General features: G+C 40.3%; 1 protein-coding gene across 2 annotated transcripts in view; it reads left to right on the top strand.

Moving 5' to 3' along the window:
- Positions 1–594: 594 nt before the first annotated feature.
- LOC109890839 (CMP-N-acetylneuraminate-beta-galactosamide-alpha-2,3-sialyltransferase 2) overlaps positions 595–22,127 on the top strand; it is a 35,121-nt gene continuing 13,588 nt past the window's right edge. The window contains exons 1-2 of one of the 2 annotated variants that reach the window (XM_020482907.2): positions 595–717; positions 21,161–22,073. In XM_020482907.2, coding sequence (XP_020338496.1) covers positions 21,738–22,073 — 336 coding nt within the window. In that variant the 5' untranslated portion in view covers positions 595–717; positions 21,161–21,737. Of the gene's footprint in view, positions 718–21,129; positions 22,074–22,127 lie in introns of both variants that reach the window. The other variant, XM_020482916.2, reaches the window with a different exon arrangement.

Below are 22,127 nucleotides of genomic sequence, written 5' to 3'. Positions count from 1 at the left end.
GCATCTGACCTGCTGGGTGAATATTGTTCTTTGATAAAGAGCAAATACCTACACATGTGAAGCTTGGTTCTGTAAGATACGCTGTAAGAGATTTAGTCCCCAAACCAATGCAGTGTAAGAATTGTAAAAGATTTGGCCATGTTTCAAGTGTGTGCAGACGAACAGTGTATACTGAAGAACGGTGTGTAGAAGGATGACGGTGTTGCAATTGTGGTGGGGATCATGATCCTGAGTTCCTGGAGTGCCCTGTAAGGGTGAAGGAAATTGCCCGCTCTAACTTTTGTCACCTCAATCGAATCTCCTATGGAAAAGCGATTAAAAGAATTGAGAAAACAAGTGATGCTAGTGAAGATATGGTAATGGCTACACCATAGCCTGTAGTAAATGTTTGCTGCCAGACAAAAGATACCCTGTGTTAAAAATGTGGATTTTGTTGTGTTCATTGCCACAGTTATAAACTGTATTTTTTGTGAGACTCATGGAAAAGTTACTTAAATAACCTAACTCAGACGTTAGGCTACCAAGGGAAAATGAGTCAGTCGTAAAACCATGATAAACATTTTGCGTTTCTCAATTGCTATTTCTGAAACATCCACGCACGCGTGAGCGCTCGCACACGAAATTGGAGGCAGGGCAAATAAGCACCCCGACCTCATGTACCTTCTGGTCATGCTTTACCAAAAACAGTTAGGCTGCTGAGCTGTCGTCCCGCACTATGTAAGTATGTCTCCTTTTCGTGTGACTATTTGCCTTTGTAGAAATGACTCAAAAACGGGGAAGACGTGGTATCGAATGTGTTGTGTAGCCATCATACAAAGGGTAGAACGTTTTCATACAAAGTTACAATGTATCAACTTTGAGAAGTCACGTAGTTTACTTACTATATACGATTTCGGAAGATAAAAAATGATTATAGTAAGTAAACTATAGGTATATTAGTTTCATATTAGTTTCATTCGAATTTTCAAAATGTATCCGCCCTATGAACGCTATGGGAGATAGTCAACTGCATAGAAGTTACGAGAAACCCGCTATGTGAATGACGTGTTCATAAAAGTTTTCTTCGAGGATCTTGAAAATAAATATTGGATGGCCCCGTTAACGAACGTTGTGAAAATTGTTGCAAAGCTATACGACATTGTGCTGTATTGGAAAAAACAATATTTTGTGTAATCCCCTCCGTATTTTAGTTGTACGCAAAAAACGAACAGCACCACCGAGGTATCTATTTTGAAGTGAAACGAGATTAGCACATGACCCATGAACAAACTACTACAATGGAATAATCTGTGTTAAATAGAGCCGTTTTTATTACGAGTTACTAACGTAGTATGAGGCGTCGCCATCCTGTTTTTTTTGTCAGTAATGCGTTTATGCACCCCCCCATACTCAGCACTGGAGTCACTGCAGAATTTATATTAATGTAAGCACTAGTGATACTGTATGTTGGTGAATTGTTTCCATCATCCAGGCTGAATTTTAAGAGAAGTGCACAACAGCTGCAAGAAGAGTTCTAGCATTTCTTCCTACACAAAAGAAGAGCGCTGCACTATAAAAAAGGAACAGACCCTGGTTTGAATCTATGGTTCTCAAATCCATTCACTCCTCATTAGCAATGAATGCAAGGTAGCTGGTTTTAGCAAGTAAAGCCATAGTATTTAATCTCTCCACACCCACTATGGCCCATTGTGGAGAATCCACATGTTCTGTGCTCATGTAACATGTCATAATGTCATAACAACAATGCGAGGATGTGGCTGGCGAATGGTATTGTGCCTATTGTTATACATTTACAACCAGAGCGTCCTTTTACTATGGACTAATAAGCAAATCACAAAGTAACAGCTGTTACATGTTACAAAATAAGAATTTGTTCTTTAACTGACTTGCCTAGTATTTGGAAGGTGAAGGCCCACTCTGTCTTTTGTGTGTGGTCTATACAGACGCAACTGCTAGAAACCAAGACCTATGTTGCTACTGTCCTACCCGCCCAAAAGATAACAATCCTCTCCGTCATCCTCTTGAAGCTCTCTCCTAAATTCCGACATACACCACCCTGCATGTCACAGGAAATAACAGGCCCTTGCATTTGAGTATTATTTACTCAGCTCCGCTTCTAGTCTAAATCTTCTAAGAGGGGATTTGTTGTTCTTGTTTATCCCCTTCCTCAGCTCTCATTTTTAGTTGTTTACTTTAATTCTGTGAAAATGTTGGTCCTACTTACTTTTTCTCCCCCCTAAGTTGCCAGTTTGACTTGTGTAAAATTAAGAGACTCCTTTTACAGAACTCACAAAGCTCACATATCTATATTTTGCTGTTAAAAAGTGAGTTGTAATGCAAAGTCAGACAAAGGTTCCCCCCTCCTGAATTGAATATGAATTTGCTTGGCTAAGACCCCGGTTAACCAATGGGTGGGTAGAGCACAGTTGTGGGTTTCTGGTTTCAGTAATGTGAGAGTCAGAAACTTTTTCTATAGGCTCCAGGCTTTGTCCAGTAGCGGCACTGTATAGGGCTGGGCGGTATACCGTATTTTATGATATACCGGTATTGATGCAGGGACCGGTTTGGGTTTTTACTTTACCTTCTATACCGGTATTTGAATGTTTGGTTGTTAAATGTGATACGCCAGGTGTAATGTCAATTGTTATAGTTTACTTCACTACTTGAGTCATCTATCTCCGCTCTTTCTCTCTGTGCCACTTTCCACATAGACCTAGCCACACCCCTTGTCACATAAGGAGTGCATTTGATGTTCCTCAACCACAGATACTTGCGTTCAGTCTGAAAGGTCAATGCAGCACATGCAACAATGTTGATGAGGACAATGCTGTTTTCACATTGCTTCTTAATATAAATCCACTAGCATTCTATAATGACACTATTGGTCTGTTTCTTATGTAACAGTATTGCTTCAGTCCCTCTCCTTGCCCCTACTTGGGCTCAAACCAGGCACCCTCTGCACACATACACAACTGACACCCATGAAGCATCGTTACCTATCGCCCCACGGCCCTTGCAGAGCAAGGGGAACAACTACTTCAGGTCTCAGAGCGAGTGACGTCACCGATTGAAACGCTATTAGCGCGCACCACCGCTAACTAGCTAGCCATTTCACATTGGTTACACTCACCCCCCTTTCAACCTCTTCCCTTTCCGCAACAACCAGTAATCCGGGTCAACAGCATCAATGTAACAGTATAGCTTCCGTCCCTCTCCTCGCCCCTACCTGGGCTCGAACCAGGGACCCTCTGCACACATCGAGAACAGCCACCCTCGAAGCATCGTTACCCATCGCTCCACAAAAGCCAACACCCTCTGCAAGGGGAACAACTACTTCAGGTCTCAGAGCGAGTGACGTCACCCTATTGAAACACTATTAGCGCGCACCACCACTAACTAGGAAGCCATATATTACTATTTTTATTTTTGACAACTTTTACTTCACTACATTCCTTAACAAAATACTGTACTTTTGTAAAAAGGAATTATATTCCTATATGTTTAACAACCAATTCAATTAAAACACTCTGCCCATTTCTAAGAATTTGTAAGATACTTATTTGCATAAAATGGACAGAGACCAGTCTCAAAATCAATCAATAGCATTTATTCTCGAGAGTACTGATCATAGTACAATTTACATCAGGTTTTATACTAAAAATTACATCACAGGTTTTATTCTGTCCTTCCTCCACTCTGATACAATGGCAGTACAGTTCACAAGCCTTTCCACATTGTCCACCACCTGTTAAATAATCTACTACTAGCAGAAGGTCTCTCTTCTCCCTGTGTAGAGACAGGATGTCCTGTAAGGAACACAGCATTCCAGCCAGTCTGACAATAGCTCCATTAGTTTCTAACAAGGAACAGACAGTCCTTCTAATTCTGGATGAAAACTACACACATTACATTCAGTATTATGATTATAATAAGATTCATACATCCATACAGTAACATAACATTCTGTTTAGTCATAGTTCTGATTGAAATGTATACATAATTTAGTCATTATTCATAAAAATCCCTTAACAACTTTTTACTCCATACATTTTCTCTTACACCTAAAAGTACTCGTTACATTTTGAATGCTTAGCAGGACAGGAAAATGGTCCAATTCACATACTTGTCAAGAGAACATCCCTGGTCATCTCTGATCTGGAGAACTCAATAAACACAAATGCTTTGTTTGTAAATTATGTCTGAGTGTTGGAGTGTGCCCCTAGCTATCCATCAATAAAAATAAAAAATAAAAATGGTGCCATCTGGAATTTGAAATTATTTATACTTTTACTTTTGATACTTAAGTATATTTAAAACCAAATACTTTTAGACTTTTACTCAAGTACTTTACTGGGTGACTTTTACTTGAGTCATTTTCTATTAACGTATTTTTACTTTTACTCAAATATGACAATTGGGTACTTTTTCCACCACTGCAATTGAGTGCAGGAAATGCAGAAATGATAAAAGTGCTGAAATTTGTTTTCGTTAAAATCGAATTGAACAGTATAATACAATCAGAATGGAGAAAGACTCATTGATATCACTTAGAATGTATGTGTTGCCACCCTAGGATCACTCACTACTCATAAAGCAAATGTAGAACTTGTATTATTCAAAAATAAAAAATACAGTAAAATACCATCATTACCGTCCAATTAAAAAAAAATACTGTGATATAATATTTTGGCAATATCGCCCAGCCCTAGTGGCACTTGGGTAAAAATCACTGATTAGGCTTGGGCGGTGTACCGTATACCGGGGTATTTGGAAATAGCCACGGGATGGTTTTTCAATACCGTTGAAACTATTACGTTATTCAATAAATGTCTATATTTGTTGCTGCCTGCAGTAAACTTTGCAATACATTAGGAGATAAAGCAGATTGCGTTCTTCTTTTCACCTGTCACATTATTTTACTTTATGAAGCTTACCGTAGTTGCCCAGAACAGTTGAGCCAGCCGTGTGTTTGTAAATGGGAGAAAGCGGGAGCAGGAGAGTCCAGATGTTTATTGAAAGGGTCACATTTTATATTGAAAGCTAAGTTGTTGCAACTATAGGTTTCCTTCACAGAAAATACATTACTGCAAAAAATTTGCCAGACAATAGCTTCCTTTTCATCAGATGACAACAGAAATGCAATTCTATTTGGCTGGCAGCCACAGAAGTAAATGAACTTACAATGAAAAAGCAAGGTCTTTGTGGCAAAAACGAGGCATGGCCATCAAATCTCTAATGTTTATCGTAGAAATAATGTAACATTTCCTAATGTTTTGCTTAAAGTTAATCTAGCATTTTACCCAAGAAAAGTAGACTGGCCACTCCGAGAACCCAGTGGGCAAAACCTGGTTGAAAAGACATCAGTATGACATCTTATTCTGGTCGCAAACTGGTTGAAAAATGACTTTTTCTTTTTACTGGCCAGAATATGACATATTTTTCAGACCACCATACGACCAGCTGGTCATAATTCTGACCACTATCTTATGTGCTATATTATGTAGCCTACTGGTCATAGTTAAAGACCTCATCATAACCTGGTAATGATCACAGCTTATTACCTACCTACTGTAAAACGTATTGCAGAGGAAAAATGTGGATATTGAAAACATTACTCATTAACTTTATATTTGTTTCCGTAGTCACCAATATAAAGTTTATATCTACAACATATTCTTAAATGTTTATTTTATGTATTTTTTCAACCAGTTTTCTCCACAGTTTTGAGGTATCCAATTGGTCAGTCTTGTCTTATCACTGCAACTCCCGTACGGAGAGGCGTGTGTCCTCCGAAACACAACCCAGCCACCTTGCTTCTTGACACAATGCCCACTTAACCCGTAGGCACCAATGTGTCGGAGGAAACACGGGCCGGGCACAGTGCGTGCTAACCAAGGTTGCCAGGTGCACAGTGTTTCCTCTGACACATTGGTGCGGCTGGCTTCCGGGTTGGATGCGTGCTGTGTTAAGAAGCAGTGCGGCTTGGTTGGGTTGTGTATTGGAGGACGCATGACTTTCAACCTTCGTCTCTCCCGAGCCCGTATGGGAGTTGTAGCGATGAGACAAGATAGTAGCTACTAAAAACAATTGGATACCATGAAATTGTGGAGAAAAAGGGGTAAAAAAGAAAGAAATGTGCTTGTTTGTGAAAGAAATGCAATTTTTTTGGTCCATTAAAATAGCATCAAATTGATCAGAAATAGTGTAGACATTGTTCATGTTGTAAATGACTATTGTCGCTGGAACCGGCAGATTCTTTAAATGGAATATCTACATAGGCGTACAGAGGCCCATTATCAGCAACCATCACTCCTGTGTTCCAATGGCACGTTGTGTTAGCTAATCCAAGTTCATCATTTTAAAAGGTGAATTGATCATTAAAAAACCCTTTTGCGATTATGTTAGTACAGCTGAAAACTGTTGTCCTGATTAAAAAGCAATAAAACTGGCCTTTAGACTAGTTGCGTATCTGGAGCATCAGCATTTGTGGGTTCGATTACAGACTCAAAATTGACAAACAAAGACCTTCTGAAACTCGTCAGTCGATTCTTGTTCTGAGAAATGAAGGCTATTCCATGTGAGAAATTGCCAAGAAACTGAAAATCTCGTACAATACTGTGTACTACTTCACATAACAGCGCAAACTGTCTCTAACCAGAATAGAACGAGGAGTGGGAGGCACGGGTGCACAACTGAGCAAGAGGACAAGTACATTAGTGTCTAGTTTGAGAAACAGATGCCTCACAAGTCTTCAACTGGCAGCTTCATTAAACAGTACATGCAAAACACCAGTGTCAACATCAACAGTGAAGAAGCGACTCCGGGATCCTGGCCTTCTAAGCAGAGTTGCAAAGAAAAAGCCATATATCAGACTGGCCAATAAAAATCAAATATTAAGATGGGCAAAAGAACAGACACTGGACAGAGGAAGGTGTTATGGACAGACGAATCTAAGTTTGAGGTGTTCGGATCACAAAGAAGACACATTTGTGAGATGCAGAAGAAGAAAAAAAGATACTGGAGGAGTGCTTGACGCCATCTGTCAAGCATGGTGTGATGATCTGGGGGTGCTTTGGTGGTGGTAAAAGTGGGAGATTTGTACAGGGTAAAAGGGATCTTGAAGAAGGAAGGTTATCACTCCATTTTGCAACGCCATGCCATACCCTGTGGAAGGTGCTTAATTGGAGTGACCCAAAGCACAATGACCCAAAGCACAGCTCCAAACTATACATAAACAATTTAGGGAAGAAGCAGTCAGCTGGTATTCTGTCTATAATGGAGTGGCCAGCATAGTCACCGGACCTCAACCCTATTGAGCTGTTGTGGGAGCAGCTTGACAGTATGATACGTAAGAAGTGCCCATCAAGCCAATCCAACTTGTGGGAGGTGCTTCAGGAAGCATGGGATGAAATCTCTTCAGATTACCTCAACAAATTGATAACTAGAATGCCAAAGGTCTGCATGGCTGTAATTGCTGCAAATGGAGGATTCTTTGACGAAAGCAAAGTTTGAAGGACACAATTATTATTGAATTAAAAATCATTATTTATAACCTTGTCAACATCTTGACTCTATTTCCTATTCATTTTGCAACTAACTTCCAGTATGTTTTCATGGAAAACAAGGGACATTTCTAAGTGACCCCAAACTTTTGAACGGTTGTGTATCTGTAATCATTAACCATCTCTCTCACACACATACAGTAGCTAGCATGACACAATGTTGACATGGTCACAATATTTTCTAGAAGCTATGATCATCCCTCACACACACACACACACACACACACACACACACACACACACACACAGAAAGAGAGAAACACACATATTTACTGTCATTAACTAAACAGATCAAAATGTCAATAAGTTACAACAGGTAAAAATGAAAACTTAACAAGTCCATGGAGGATTTGCCAGAGAGCTAAAATTAGCCAGCTAGCAAAACTTTCCTTGATGCTCTTCTCCCCAACGAACTGGCACTTTACTTACAAAAATAAAACAAGAATGCTGGAGAACAGAGACTACCATTTAGCAGTCAAATCTATAAAAACCCAACAACATACATTTCAAGAAACTGTGTTGTTTCCCAGCAGTGTTGTGTAGCTTACTCAGTGCTTTGTCCCAACATGCTGTATGGAATGTTGATAAAAGCAGGCTGCTTGCGAGCAAAGAACTATTGTTGTGCGAGGAACAGATTCCAATACAAGTTTTAGCTGGAACTGATATGCCTACCTCCTTATTTAGCTACTGAATGTAAAATATAATTACTGCACGCATTGTTAATTCATTAAAATCTTTAAGGGAAAATATAATTGTCATATTCTCGGGGTCAAATTCGGGTGCAAAAATTTTGTACAAATTATTGATGGAAATAAATGGAATAAAAATAGGATTCTGTAAATTCTGGTGGATTGTAGTATGATATTGAAATAAAAGACAGGCCTACGTATAATTTAAAAAAAATCAGAAAACAAATGTAGTTGGACATAATAGAACATCAAAATTGCATTCAGTGGAACAGAAGAAAATGTGCAACACAATAAACTAAGAAATTAACATCAACAAAAGATGGTCATTGGAAGCCAACACACACAGCAATTTACCAGATATCATTAATTAAACAACCATTATTTAATTGTACTGCAGTTTTACTGCATTTTAACAGCAGTGAATTTTTGTAAGGGAATCCTGTATTATTGTGCATGATTATTTTACAGGCTGGTAGCCTAGAACAAATGTAATGGAAGTGAATGTGCACTTTTCAATTGTGGTGGACTGCAACAACAGAAAACATTGCCCTAGCCTATAGTAAAAGCATAGATTCGGAGATTCTCTAAATGAGAGACCATCTCTGATAGCTATATGACTGCAGAGACAGTCACACATTATAGCTTTTAATTACCTATCAACATCTGACTTGGAGGTGAAATATCAAAATTCTAAGTTTTTTAAATTGGTATTTCATCACCTGCCGAATAAAAACATAAAATGGCCCTACTCCTGAAAAGTCAATCTGACATTACCTGAAGTGACCTCGGCCTGAGTACCATTAGCCGGATCCCGGAGTAATATGATTCTGCCAGACTTGGCCCGCTAGAAGCCCCCCAAATCAGAGTCCCCCGAGTCTCAAACGGAATAGGCCCGAGACCAGAGTGTTGACTGGGTACAATATGCTACGAGACCCTAACACAATTTGTTGTGCTCTGCCAGCTGTTGTTTGCCAAGTGTGCTAAGCTGAATCATGCAGCCCCTGCTGAAAAAGAACATTCATTTAATTGTAATGGTTCTAATGTTTTCTATGCAATGCATGTAGGGCCCACAAACACTATGCACATGTTTATATAGATTGGTGTCTATTAATTGAGTAGCTTTTAGATAACTGGTTAGTAGTTCAATCAGATTTCAACCAAAAACCAGATATATTTTTCATGACGTCAAAAAGTTATCTGAGGGATTGTGAGGAGCTATACAAATTCGAGAGTCAAAAGATGTGGACTTCAAATAGGCCTATGGCACATCATGGAAACTGATCTCTGGAGACTGACTAAATATGCATCCAAGCCAAACTGAAATCTTTTCAGATGTTGGGTCGTTTTCACAGCATTCTATTTTACAACCAATCAAATTGTCATGCACAGAACATCTTTCATAAAAAAAAAAGGTTTTAATTGCATTTTCTCCCGTCTTTGCTCCATAAAAGAAGCATGGATGACATAACTTTACAGATGTTAACTAGATTGAAGCATTCATTCTATCAATTTATGACATTCAGGTGAGCGGGTTTTAGTCTTCTAGGATTAAATGGATGGACCTCCCTTCAGCTAAATATATTTGACCTAAATCCTCCCTGAACACTTGAAAAAAAACAAGTGACCCTCTCCTATACCCAAAATAATATTTAAAACAAAGTGGATAGCAGAGAACATGTCTACCATTTACCCTCACTTCTTGGACAGGCTAGAGCCTTAGATATGCCGTTTAGAAACTCTTATTGGTCTTGTAAGCATTACATGGCAATGCAGGAATTTTTATGGCGCCCAGACGGTTGTGGGTTCACAAGCCAACGTGGACAAAAGTAGGGGAGGGTCTCCTTATTAATAGAATACTGAACAAAACAAGAACAAAAATATAAACGCAACATGTAAAGTGTATCCCATATGCAAAAGAACCGTACTTCTCTTAAATTCTGTGCACAAATTACAGCATTACCATTACACAGGTGCACCTTGTATCCCCTGACAATAAAAGGCCACTCTAAAATGTGCAGTTTTGTCACAGACCACATGTCTCTAGTTTTGAGGGAGCGTGCAATTGGCATGCTGACGGCAGGAATGTCCACCAGAGCTTTGGCCGGGCAGCCAGCTCTATGAAGAGTCTTGGTGGTTCCATACTTCTTCCATTTAAGAATGATGGAGGCAACTGTGTTCTTGGGGACCTTCAATGCTGCAGACATTTTACCCTTCCCCAGATCTGTTCCTACGGACAATTCCTTTGACCTCATGGCTTGGTTTTTGCTCTGACATGCACTGTCAACTGTGGGACCTTATATAGACCGGTGTGTACCTTTGCAAATCATGTCCAATCAATTGAATTTACAACCGGTGGACTCCAAGTTGTAGAAACATCTCAAGGATGATCAATGGAAACAGAATTCACCTGGCTCAATTAAGAGTCTCATAGCAAAGGGTTTGAATACTTATGTAAATAAGATATATATTCCCAAGATATTTTATTTTTCAGAAATGAGCAAAAACTGTTTTCACCGTGTCATTGTGTGTAGATTGATGAGGGAAAAAATGTATTTAATACATTTTAGAATGAGGTTGTAACGCAACAAAATGGGGAAGAAGTGAAGGTATGAGTAGTCCAGGTACTTTCCGAATGCAGTGTATATTTATTACAACCTAATATAGCCTCCTGCCAAGGCAGCAGCTACTCTTCCTGCGGTCCAGCAACATTAAGGTAGTTATGCTGTATACAATTTAAAACATTACATGACATTTCATTACACTTTTCACAACACATTAAGCGTGTTCCCTCAGGCCACTACTCTAGTACCACATATCTACAATACAAAATCCAGGTGTAAGTATGTGTAGAGTGCGTGTCTTATCATGTGTGTCTGTGTGTGTTTTTCTCTTCAGTCCACTGTTCCATAAGGTGTATGTTTAAATAAATATGATTCTACTGCTTGCATCAGTTACCTTATGTGGAATAGAGTTCCATGTAGACATGGCTCTATGTAGTACTGTGTGCCTCCCATAGTCTGTTCTTGACTTGGGGATTGTGAAAAGACCTTTGGTGGCATCAAATAAAATCAAATTTATTTATATAGCCCTTCGTACATCAGCTGTTATCTCAAAGTGCTGTACAGAAACCCAGCCTAAAACCCCAAACAGCAAGCAATGCAGGTGTAGAAGCACGGTGGCTAGGAAAAACTCCCTAGAAAGGCCAAAACCTCGGAAGAAACCTAGAGAGGAACCAGGCTATGTGGTGGGGCCAGTCCACCTCTGGCTGTGCCGGGTGGAGATTATAACAGAACATGGCCAAGATGTTCAAATGTTCATAAATGACCAGCATGGTCAAATAATAATAATCACAGGCAGAACAGTTGAAACTGGAGGTGGACTGGGGACAGCAAGGAGTCATCATGTCAGGTAGTCCTGAGGCATGGTCCTAGGGCTCAGGTCCTCCGAGAGAGAGAATTAGAGAGAGCATACTTAAATTCACACAGGACACCGGATAGAACAGGAGAAGTACTCCAGATATAACAAACTGACCCTAGCCCCCAACACATAAATACTGGAGGCTGAGACAGGAGGGGTCAGGAGACACTGTGGCCCCATCCGATGACACCTCCGGACAGGGCCAAACAGGAAGGATATAACCCCACCCACTTTGCCAAAGCACAGCCCCCACACCACTAGAGGGTATCTTCAACCACCAACTTACCATCCTGAGACAAGGCCGAGTATAGCCCACAAAGATCTCCGCCACGGCACAACTCAAGGGGGGGGGGGGCGCCAACCCATGTCTTGTGGAGTATGTATGTGTGTCCGAGCTGTGTTAGTAGTTTAAACAGACATTCAGCAAGTCAACACTTCTTACAAAAACAAGTAGTGATGAAGTCAGTCTCTTTTATCATTTTTATCAATGTTAGCTCTCCGTGTACATTTAAGGGCTAGCCGGGGTGCCCTGTTCTGAGCCAATTGTAAACGTCCTGGGGTCCAGCAAAATTAAGGCAGTTATACAATCTTAGTAGTCCAGGTGCGACAAAACTAGGGCCTGTAGACCTGCCTTGTTGATAGTGTTGTTAAGAAGGTAGAAACTAGGGCCTGTAGGACCTGCCTTGTTGATAGTGTTGTTAAGAAGGTAGAAACTAGGGCCTGTAGGACCTGCCTTGTTGATAGTGTTGTTAAAAAAGGCAGAGCTGCTCTTTATTACAGACAAACTTCTCTGCATCTTAGCTACTGTTGTATCAACATGTTTTTACCATGTTCTGACAGTTTACTTTGAGCCAGGAGAGGTTGACATGCATATTATTAATGTTTGCTCTCTGTGTACATCCAAGGGCCAGCCGTGCTGCCCTGTTCTTAGCCAATTGCAATTTTCCTAAGTCCCTCTTTGTGGTAACTGACCGCAAGACTGAACAGTAGTCCAGGTGCGACAAAGCTAGAGCCTGTAGGACCTGCCTTGTTGATAGTGTTGTTAAGAAGGTAGACCAGCGCTTTATTATTGATAGTCTTCTCCCCATCTTAGCTACTGTTGTATCAATATGTTTTGACCATGACAGTTTACAATCCAGGGTTACTCCAAGCAGTTTAGTCACCTCAACTTGCTCAATTTCTACATTATTTATTACAATATTTAGTTGAGGTTTAGGGTTTAGTGAATGATTTGTTCCAAATACAATGCTTTTAGTTTCTGAAATATTTAGGACCAATTTATTCCTTGCCACCCATTGTGAAACTAACTGCAGGTCTTTGTTTAGTGTTGCAGTCATTTCACTCGCTGTAGTAGCTGACGTGTATAGTGTTGAGTCATCCGCATACATAGACATACTGGCTTTACACAAATTGGTAAATTTGGTAAAGATTCAAATGTAAGGGGACTAGACTGCTGCCCTGGGGAATTCCTGATTCTACCTGGATTATCTAGGAGAGGCTTCCATTAAATAACACCCTCTGTGTTCTGTTACAGGTAACTCTTTATCCACAATATAGCAGGGGGTGTAAAGCCATAACACATACGTTTTTCCATCAGCAGACTATGATTGATAATGTCAAAAACCTCACTGAACTCTAACAAAACATTTCTCTCTCAGCCAATCATCAGTCATTTGTGTAAGTGCCGTGCTTGTTGAATGTCCTTCCCTATAAGCATGCTGAAAGTCTGTTGTCAATTTGTTTAAGTAAAATTGCATTGTATCTGGTCTAAAAGTTTAGTAAGGGTTGGTAACAGGCTGATTTGTTGGCTTTTGAGCAAGTAAATGGGCCTTTACTATTCTTGGGTAGCAGAATAACTTCTGCTTCCCTCTATGCCTGAGGGCACACACATTCTAGTAGGCTTAGATTGAAGATATGGCAAATAAGAGTGGCTTGTGATTGTTCATAGACACATTGTTCACCTCTTCCACACTCACTTTACGGAATTCAAAATTACAGTGCTATCTTTCATAATTTGATCAGTTATACTTGGAATGTGTAGAGTCAGCGTTTGTTGCTGGCATGTCATGCCTAAATTTGCTAATCTTGCCAATGAAAAAATCATTAAAGTAATTGGTCATATCAGTGGGTTTTGGGATGAATGAGCCATCTGATTCGATGAATGCTGGAGTTGAGTTTGTCTTTTTGCCCCAAATGTCATTTAAGGTGCTCCAAAGCTTTTTTACTGTCAATCTTTTTAGAATTGATCTTTGTTTCATAGTATAGTTTCTTCTTCTTTTTATTCAGTTTAGTCAAATGATTTCTCAATTTGCAGTACGTTTGCCAATCGGTTGTACAGCCAGACTTATTTGCCATTCCTTTTGCCTCATCACTTTCATGGTGATGAGGCAAACCATGGGGATTGATGAGGAATTTTTCTTAATGGGTGCATGCTTATTAGTAACTGGAGTCATTTTCATAAATGTGTCAAGTGCAGCATCTGGTTGGTCATTGCACACCACAGACCAACAAATATTATTTTAATCAACAACATAGGAATCACTACAAAACTTATTGTATGACCCATCCTTTGGAACTTTGGTTTTCCTAGATATAGCTACCAAATTGTGATCACTACATCTGATGGATTTGGATACTGATTTAAAGCAAATTTCTGCAGCATTACTGAAAATGTGATCAATATAGGTTGATGATTTCATTCCTGTGCAGTTTGTAATTACCCTGGTAGTTTGACTGATCAGGTTACCCTGATAGGTTGACTGATCAACCTGAATCAGGTTGCAGGCACGGGTTACAGTTCAAAGCTTTTTCTTGAGTGGGCAGCTTGATGAAAGCCAGTCAATATTTGAATCACCCAGAATGGATACCTCTCTGTTGAAATCACATACATTATCAAGCATTTCACCATTTTCCAGATACTCTTAGCACTTGGAGATCTATAGCAGCTTCCCACAAGAATGTGTTTCATTGGCATGGGCATTAGCTAAGAGTGTTTGTTTGAATTCAAGACCAGCTTGATCTCAGTTCGTCAGTGTCAAAATGTTGGTCATTTGTGGTATTAAAAAAGATTCGGCTAATGCCTTCTTTCATGTAGAATTGCATGAAATGTTTTTTTAAAGGCAAAAAAAAATATTGGACCATGCTAACAAATGTTCCCCATGTGTGGAAATCATAAAATCGCCTCTGCCCAACTGTAGCCTTTGCCACATGGCAAATGTTATTATGGCTTTATTATAAAGGCCCTTTTTCTTCAACAGTAACTTGACCATCCATCGAGTTGCATCTTGGTGTACAGATTTGTTTATAGAAAATGGTGTGCCGGGAAGGGCCTATGATTTCTTAATCCTGCCCTGGTAACAACTGAAAAAGAAGCCTAGATTAAGTTTTACAGATCTGTACTGTTGATAGTAGTTATCAACAGTACAGATCTATAAAACTTAATCTAGGCTTCTTTTGCAGTTGTTACCAGGGCAGGATTAAGAAATCATAGGCCCTTCCCGGCACACCATTTTTTATAAACAAATCTGTACACCAAGATGCAATGTTACCCTACACTGGGAATTTAGTGCTTAGTTATCACCAGCATTGTTAGAGTGAGAGAAAACGTTCCCCATATCTGCTTTTCTGTGGAACAGATCAAATTACAAAACACAAATTTGTATGATAGCTGCCACTCCAACATAGTCTGCAAAATAAGCACACTTTTGCAGATTAGGGATAATCAGAATTGTATACAGTATTTTTTTATATCCTATAATCTTGTAGTAGCTACTGCTTTTAAGCATAAGTATATATTCCTGGGCACATAGATAGCAGACTGCTGTGATGCCCTGTGTATCCCCATGTGGGTGTTTTCTCTTGCCCTGGCCCTGTAATTCAGGGTTTCCTGCCTTCATTTGATTGCATAATGAATGTGAAGTACAGGAGGCTGCTGAAGGGAGAAAGGCTCATAATAATGTCCGGAATGGAGCAAATGGAATGGAATCAAACACCTGAAAACCATTTGTTTAATGTATTTGTTACAATACCACTCCAGTCATTACCACTAGCCCATTCTCCCCAATTAAGGTGCCACCAATCTCCTGTGAAGTGTGTGGGCCTGGGCCTGCTGGTTTTCTGACTGGGTTACTTTTGCTGAGCTCTTCTGAGGATAAGATCTCCAGGAGTTTGGTCTCCAGCAGGACCAGAGAGGACAGACATAAACCGATATGATCTCATCTAACAGAACTCTTCCACTGCATCAGCTGAGGATCAGCTGATCTCTGCGAATTATCCCTGCAACCCCACTTTAGCCTGGCAGCCAGAGGCTAGGTGGGGAGCAGGGATGTAGTGCATCAGTAGCGCGGGGGAGCAGCGCTCCCTCAATTTGTTCAATTAGAGAATACACAGAGCTGGTAAAATATTTCTGGAAAATGTATTCTTATACATCTTAAATTTGATTTAATTAAATTACCACAAACATGTAATAAAAACAGTAGAATTAGAAACAAAGTACAAATGTAGGCTATAGAAGCCTATAGGTAGGGAAGAAACCACCTTTTACTTGTCTTCTCTCTCTCTGTTGGTGCCATGAATGATGAATAACAGTAGGCATGTGCAGAGGCCCGTTGACTTTGAGCGGTCCAAATCCGACGTAGCAAGAACTGCCACAGACGGAACTCCCAGTGGCTGCTAAAACAGCTGTCCTCAAAACAATTTGTTGTGGACTTGGGACTCATGTACGACACACTTGAACTCGCCCAATTGTCCGAGTACTTAGCTTACAGAAACATAACACCTCCTATTGCGTATGCAGACAAACATCCATCGCATGAACCTTATCACATGCGATCTAGGATACAAATTCACAGTGTCTGCCTTGATGTTCATAAAGGTGTATGGACCCCCTCTTGTGCAGTGGAACCCAGAACGATAGTGGTTCCTCCTTTAAAAGTTGCGTCGTACTTCTGTTGCATGTTATTTGTCAGCCATTTTTTCTATTAATGCAAGTTAGTGCTAGTTTGACCACCAGAGGGCATCTTTGAGAAGCGTTTGATCTTCCAGATAATTTAAAACCTTTTTTGTAATAACATAGTACATGGGATTAATTCTTAAGAAATGTGGCTAAATTAATTAGTTTAATATTATGGTGTTTCTAAATTTAGAAAAACGATATACGAAACCCTCAGGGTTTCCGTTAGGATGGAATGGAAAATATGGCGCTGTACAATGTGACGGTCGGAAGTGGGCTACAGCATAAGCGGATTGGAGGATTCTAAATTGTTTGCCTCCATTAGACAACTTTGTTCCAATATTTCTGTAAATCAGTGATATTTCTTCCCATAGTAATTTGTTATGGATCCATAACTAAATCAACATCTGCATTTTGAAAGAGTATTTGTATCATTATTTTATTAAGAAAGCATAAAGATGCTGATGAAGAAATACAGTACTGTACAGTATATGCTTTTAAGATATAAGGAGATATAAGATATAAGCCACCTGCATTTGTTTATTAGGCTACTGTGCAGACTGACAAGTAAACATAGACTACAATACATACAAAACATGGGAAAGTTCCATGTTTAATAGTTGTATTTTCATCAACATTTTTTTATGGGTATTTCTGTGAATTCATGTGGCTCTCTGCAATATCACTGCATGTTTTGGAACTAGCGGAGAGCTACCTCTCAAGTGAAAGTGCGTGACTGAGAACGAGGCTGTAGGCAGACCACTTAGTCAAACAGCTCCCATCCGGCCCCCCTTCACATGAGCTGCCTGAAACAACGTTCTAAAGACGGTTGACATCTAGTGGAAGCCGTAGGAAGTGCAAAATCGTTTTTGTACGTTTAAAACATCCTAAAGCTTGATTCTGCACTTAGTTTGACCAGTTTAGTCGACATATAATATGTAATTTTGAAGTTTTGAATTTTTAGCATTTTCTGAACATGGCGTCAATGTAAACAGAGATTTATGGATATAAATTGCATATTATTGAAAAAAACATAAATGTACTGTGTAACATGTCCTATTACTGTCATCTGATGAAGATTTTCAAAAGGTTAGTGAATTATTTTCTTTTAATCCTGCGTTTGTGATTGCATCTTTTGTTCGACAAAATGGCTACATATCGTCTGTGTCTTTGTGGTGGTTTGACATACATATATGCTATGTTTTCGCCGTAAACCGTTTTAGAAATCTGACTCGCTGGGTAGATGAACAAGGTGTTTATCTTTCATTTGAGCTATTGGACTTGTTAATGTGTGGAGGTTAAATATTTCTAAGAATATTTTTGCATTCTGTGCGCCACTGTTTCAGTTGAGCGGGGGGGTGTGGTACCCCTAGGGTTACCTGTACCGGTTAACAATTGTTGAAAAAATGTCTTGTCATGCACAAAGTAGATGTCCTAACCGACTTGCCAAAACTATAGTTTGTTAACAAGACATTTGTGGAGTGGTTGAAAAACGGGTTTTAATGACTCCAACCTAAATGTATGTAAACTTCTGACTTCAACTGTACAAATGATTTGTTGCAACTTGGGGAGGAGGGGGTTTCACACCTAGCTCAAGTTGGTGGGGGGGGGGGGTTCACACCTAGCTCGGCTATTAGACAATTCTTTAGTAAAGGTTGAATTGTGTATTGTTCAGCTAATAGCCCATCCTAGAAACATTGATAAAGATTACAATTGATAGTGTTTTTAGCCACAATCGGCCCCAATCCCAATTAATAGATTTGGACACAGTCGATTGCGTGCCGGTCTTTGGGCTAGAATGTTGAGGGTTCGAAACCTGCTCCTTTCATTACATTGTTATGCTGGTCTCAGAGCAAATAGCCTGGATTGTTATTCCCATCTCGTTCCTCGCCCTCTTCCATACATCATTCTCCATCTGAGTGGCTCGCTTGTAGGCGTGCTGGCAGGATATGGCAGCACCTTCGGTTGTACGTCAATAATTCAGCACAGCAAGTTTGTAGGAAGGTCTGGTTATTCACAGGCAAATAGTCATATGCTCTAAACCACTCTGGTGACAAACAAAGTTTGCTGCCCTGTTTTCAATCGTCCACGTGGCTGGGAGACCCTCCTCAGATTATTGCAGATGGAGTTAGATATGCATAGGAAGTGTAGTGTACTGTTTTTTTAATGTATATATGAATTACAAATCAGCCTTTACTTAAATCATGTTTCTAGTCTATTGCGTAGTTACAATGTGTAATCATTGAGGTCCCAGGAGCAGGAGTGGTAAACACTGTTGAAGTGTATAATTGTAATACATACATACACAGCATCATTCAAAGAATGGAGTTTGATACACCTGGTATTGGATATGACTGAAAAAATACTTGCTAAATAGCAATTTTCATAAGTTAACTTTTTGACCAAAAATAATATGCACAATAGTTTCTTTACACTCACTAACATGTTCCTCTCAATTGTACATGTTTTGCTTGACTCGTTATGACGTTATAATTACTTACATTTGCTTCCACCGTAATGTTTTTGTCAGACATCTTTGCTGAAGAAAGTTACCAGCGACAGGTGGCATAACGTCAAATTCGTCATTGCAACCACTCAATATGATTGGTTATATAAAAACCTTGGGACCCAAATGCATAATGAGTGCTCTAACTCCCCCCTGCTGTGGTCTGGCGCAATGAAGCCATGACGCTGGGTACCTCTAAGTCCCGCGGCATAAGCTCGCAACTTTTAAAGGCGGAACCACTGTATGTGATCACTTGGTTATGGTGCTGTCCTTTCAGCACCACGATTCGAAGGGCGCTCAAATCTCTTAAAATAACCCTCATCATCAAGATCTGTTGCCTGCACCTAATAGTCCTACTCATCACATTATTATTATTATTAAAAGTGGAAGATTATCACTTCTCACAATGGTGCTTGTTTAGTAAAGTTAGATTAAAGCTGAATCAATGAATCAATGATCACAATGATGAATTAGTATTTTACCTAACAAAACCTGATATAATAGCATATACTCTACCATAGGCCTCTAATATGTTACACCAAAGAATCCTCAGTCATTTCTTATCTGAAGCTGTCAATGTTTTTCTCATGCGGCCAAAACTGAACAGTGCTCACCAATAGGCAGGATATATGCGATGATTGAAACAAAGTAGGCTTACAAAGATAGGCTTATAGTGTAACACAATCTGCATTTATTCACTCACAAAACAGTAATTTAAGATCTAAATGCATATTCCCATGCAACTGATTGAGATCAAAGGATTGACATGGACATTTCACTGGTAAAACGTGAAGAATTATCATTTATGATGGCCTTTGAAATGAGATATTCCTAACCCACTAAGCATTTACCGACGGCAGCGACTTTTTTTGGTCCGGACCAGCCATTTTTTTCGGTACAGTCCACACCGGCATTGATTTTCAACGTCCACAGACATCCGGTCCAGATCGGCCTATATTTGGCCCAAACATGGACGTCTATATTTGGTTTAGATTTGCACAGTACAGTCGAGCACAGCAAAGTACATTAGAGTACATAGTAGAATAAGGAAATGTAAATTAGTGTACTGTATTGTCCCCTACTTTACTCTAATGTACTGTAGTCTACTGAATTTGACTCTACTGTTTAGTACTGTACTCTACTGTACTCTTCTCTACTGAATAATACTACTGTCCTGTACTGTGCTAAACTGCCATAATGTGATGTTCAAACTTGTGAAACAACCTAGACGTCTATGAGTATTGGAGAAGGCTGCTGACGCCTCTGGCACAGGCTGCCCTGGCAAAGTCAACTTCCAAATTAGGCTCAGAACTTGGTCTGAACCCAGAGGCAGCAGCAGCCCAGTGAGGGAAGTCAGCAGGCTGGCTTATTGCAATGCAAGTGATTCTGCATCCCTGGTACCACTGAGTCTGGCCCCAAAGGGGGGGCTCAGTATTGATTCAAAGCCACTGGATGGGAGCCACGGGAGTTGGTATGTTTGACATGCATCAATTTGAAAGCCTTGCTTAATGGTTAATGGTCTCTTAACAAAGGCAAGAAGGTTTCTATTTGTGTTTCCTGACAGCTGTAGCTACAGTTTATGCAGGCAGTGTATCTGTAGGAGTTGCATTAATGCAGAGCCAGCGTGTGACTTTATTCATGAACGTGTGTGCAGAGCGGACACTCCGGCTTAGTCATTGAGTTTCTACTGCCTGCGGAGAGGCAAGTTGTTCTTGCTTTCCTCTCCATAGATGATCGTGTTGTGCTCTGAGAATTCAACGTGAAGAAAGAGGCTTCATCTTTCTGTGCCACAACAGGAGAAAGGTTCTAACAACAGTATGGCCATCCACACAGTATGAGTTTGATTGATGTTTTCAAGATTATGTATTGAGCCCTGCATGGATGGGGAGTTTAATCAAAGGCTGCGGTGAGTGTTCAGTATGTGATTGTTGGAGTAATTGATTTCTCTCCCCGTCTTATTTATTTCCTAAGCATCTTGGTTTGACTTTCTTTTCTTTTTTTCAGATGCTGATATCTGTATGTGTTTGTCTTCTAGGAGCAGGAAGCTGTGCAGCGCATGCAGACCAGAGCTCTGGAGAGAAACATGAGGTTGAACCAATGAGGGGCCGCCTTTGGTCTGGACAGGGTGTTTGGAAACCGAAGGCTCTATTTTTAACCTTCCTCTTTTTAATTTCCTCGCCGATCGCCTTGAGCAGGGCAAGGCAGTGTCTCTTCTTAAGCGGCAGACAAAAGTATTCGGTCAAGTCTTTTACTCAAACTTTACTCTCCTCTTCCTTTGGCAAACCAGCATGGCCAAATAGGACACATTAGGCCAAGGTCACAATCCAGCAAACCCCCTCTTTCCTTTATAAACTCTGGTATCAACTAATTATTCTGCATGTTTGTTACATGTATAACTTGCCAGTAATTTTAAGAAGTGTACCTTCCCTCTGGCTGGAAAAACAGGGAGATTCCTGATATATTTGCTGAATGTGTCTGGTTCTTACCCTCGACTCCACTGACAAAGTATATTCACAGAGCAGTGGTGCCAAGAAATCAACACTGCTTCCTGCTTTAATTTGAGGTTGTCTAGGTTGCCTTTTACCCAGGGCACTGGCTCAAACAGTCCAGTCATGCTCTCCAAGAGGAAATTGTGCCTGTTTGCTCTGTTTGGTGGGATCCTCTTTGTCATGATTGCCACCCACACCATTCAGAAGAACAACATCCTGTCTTTGACTTTGATGGAGACCCATGCCACCTCCAGGACTGTGCATGGGCTCGCTGTTAACCGAACATGGGCTCCACCGAGTGCCACGGTGCCCAGCCCGGACAGGATATGTGGGTGTCCGTCCTGCATAGCAGACATGGAGGTCTCGGAGTGGTTCGCTCAGCACTATGACCCCCAGCAGCAGCCCTTTCTCACAGACAGAGACAACAACATGGACCCCCTGGCCCTGAAGTGGTGGCTGGTAAGACGTTTATTATTGATGAGAGGGGCCAAATAGTGTGGTTATATACTGTAT

The sequence above is a fragment of the Oncorhynchus kisutch genome, linkage group LG1 (genome assembly GCF_002021735.2).
Source record: "Oncorhynchus kisutch isolate 150728-3 linkage group LG1, Okis_V2, whole genome shotgun sequence".
Classification (NCBI taxonomy): domain Eukaryota; kingdom Metazoa; phylum Chordata; class Actinopteri; order Salmoniformes; family Salmonidae; genus Oncorhynchus; species Oncorhynchus kisutch.
This window is presented reverse-complemented; position numbering and strand designations above follow the sequence as displayed.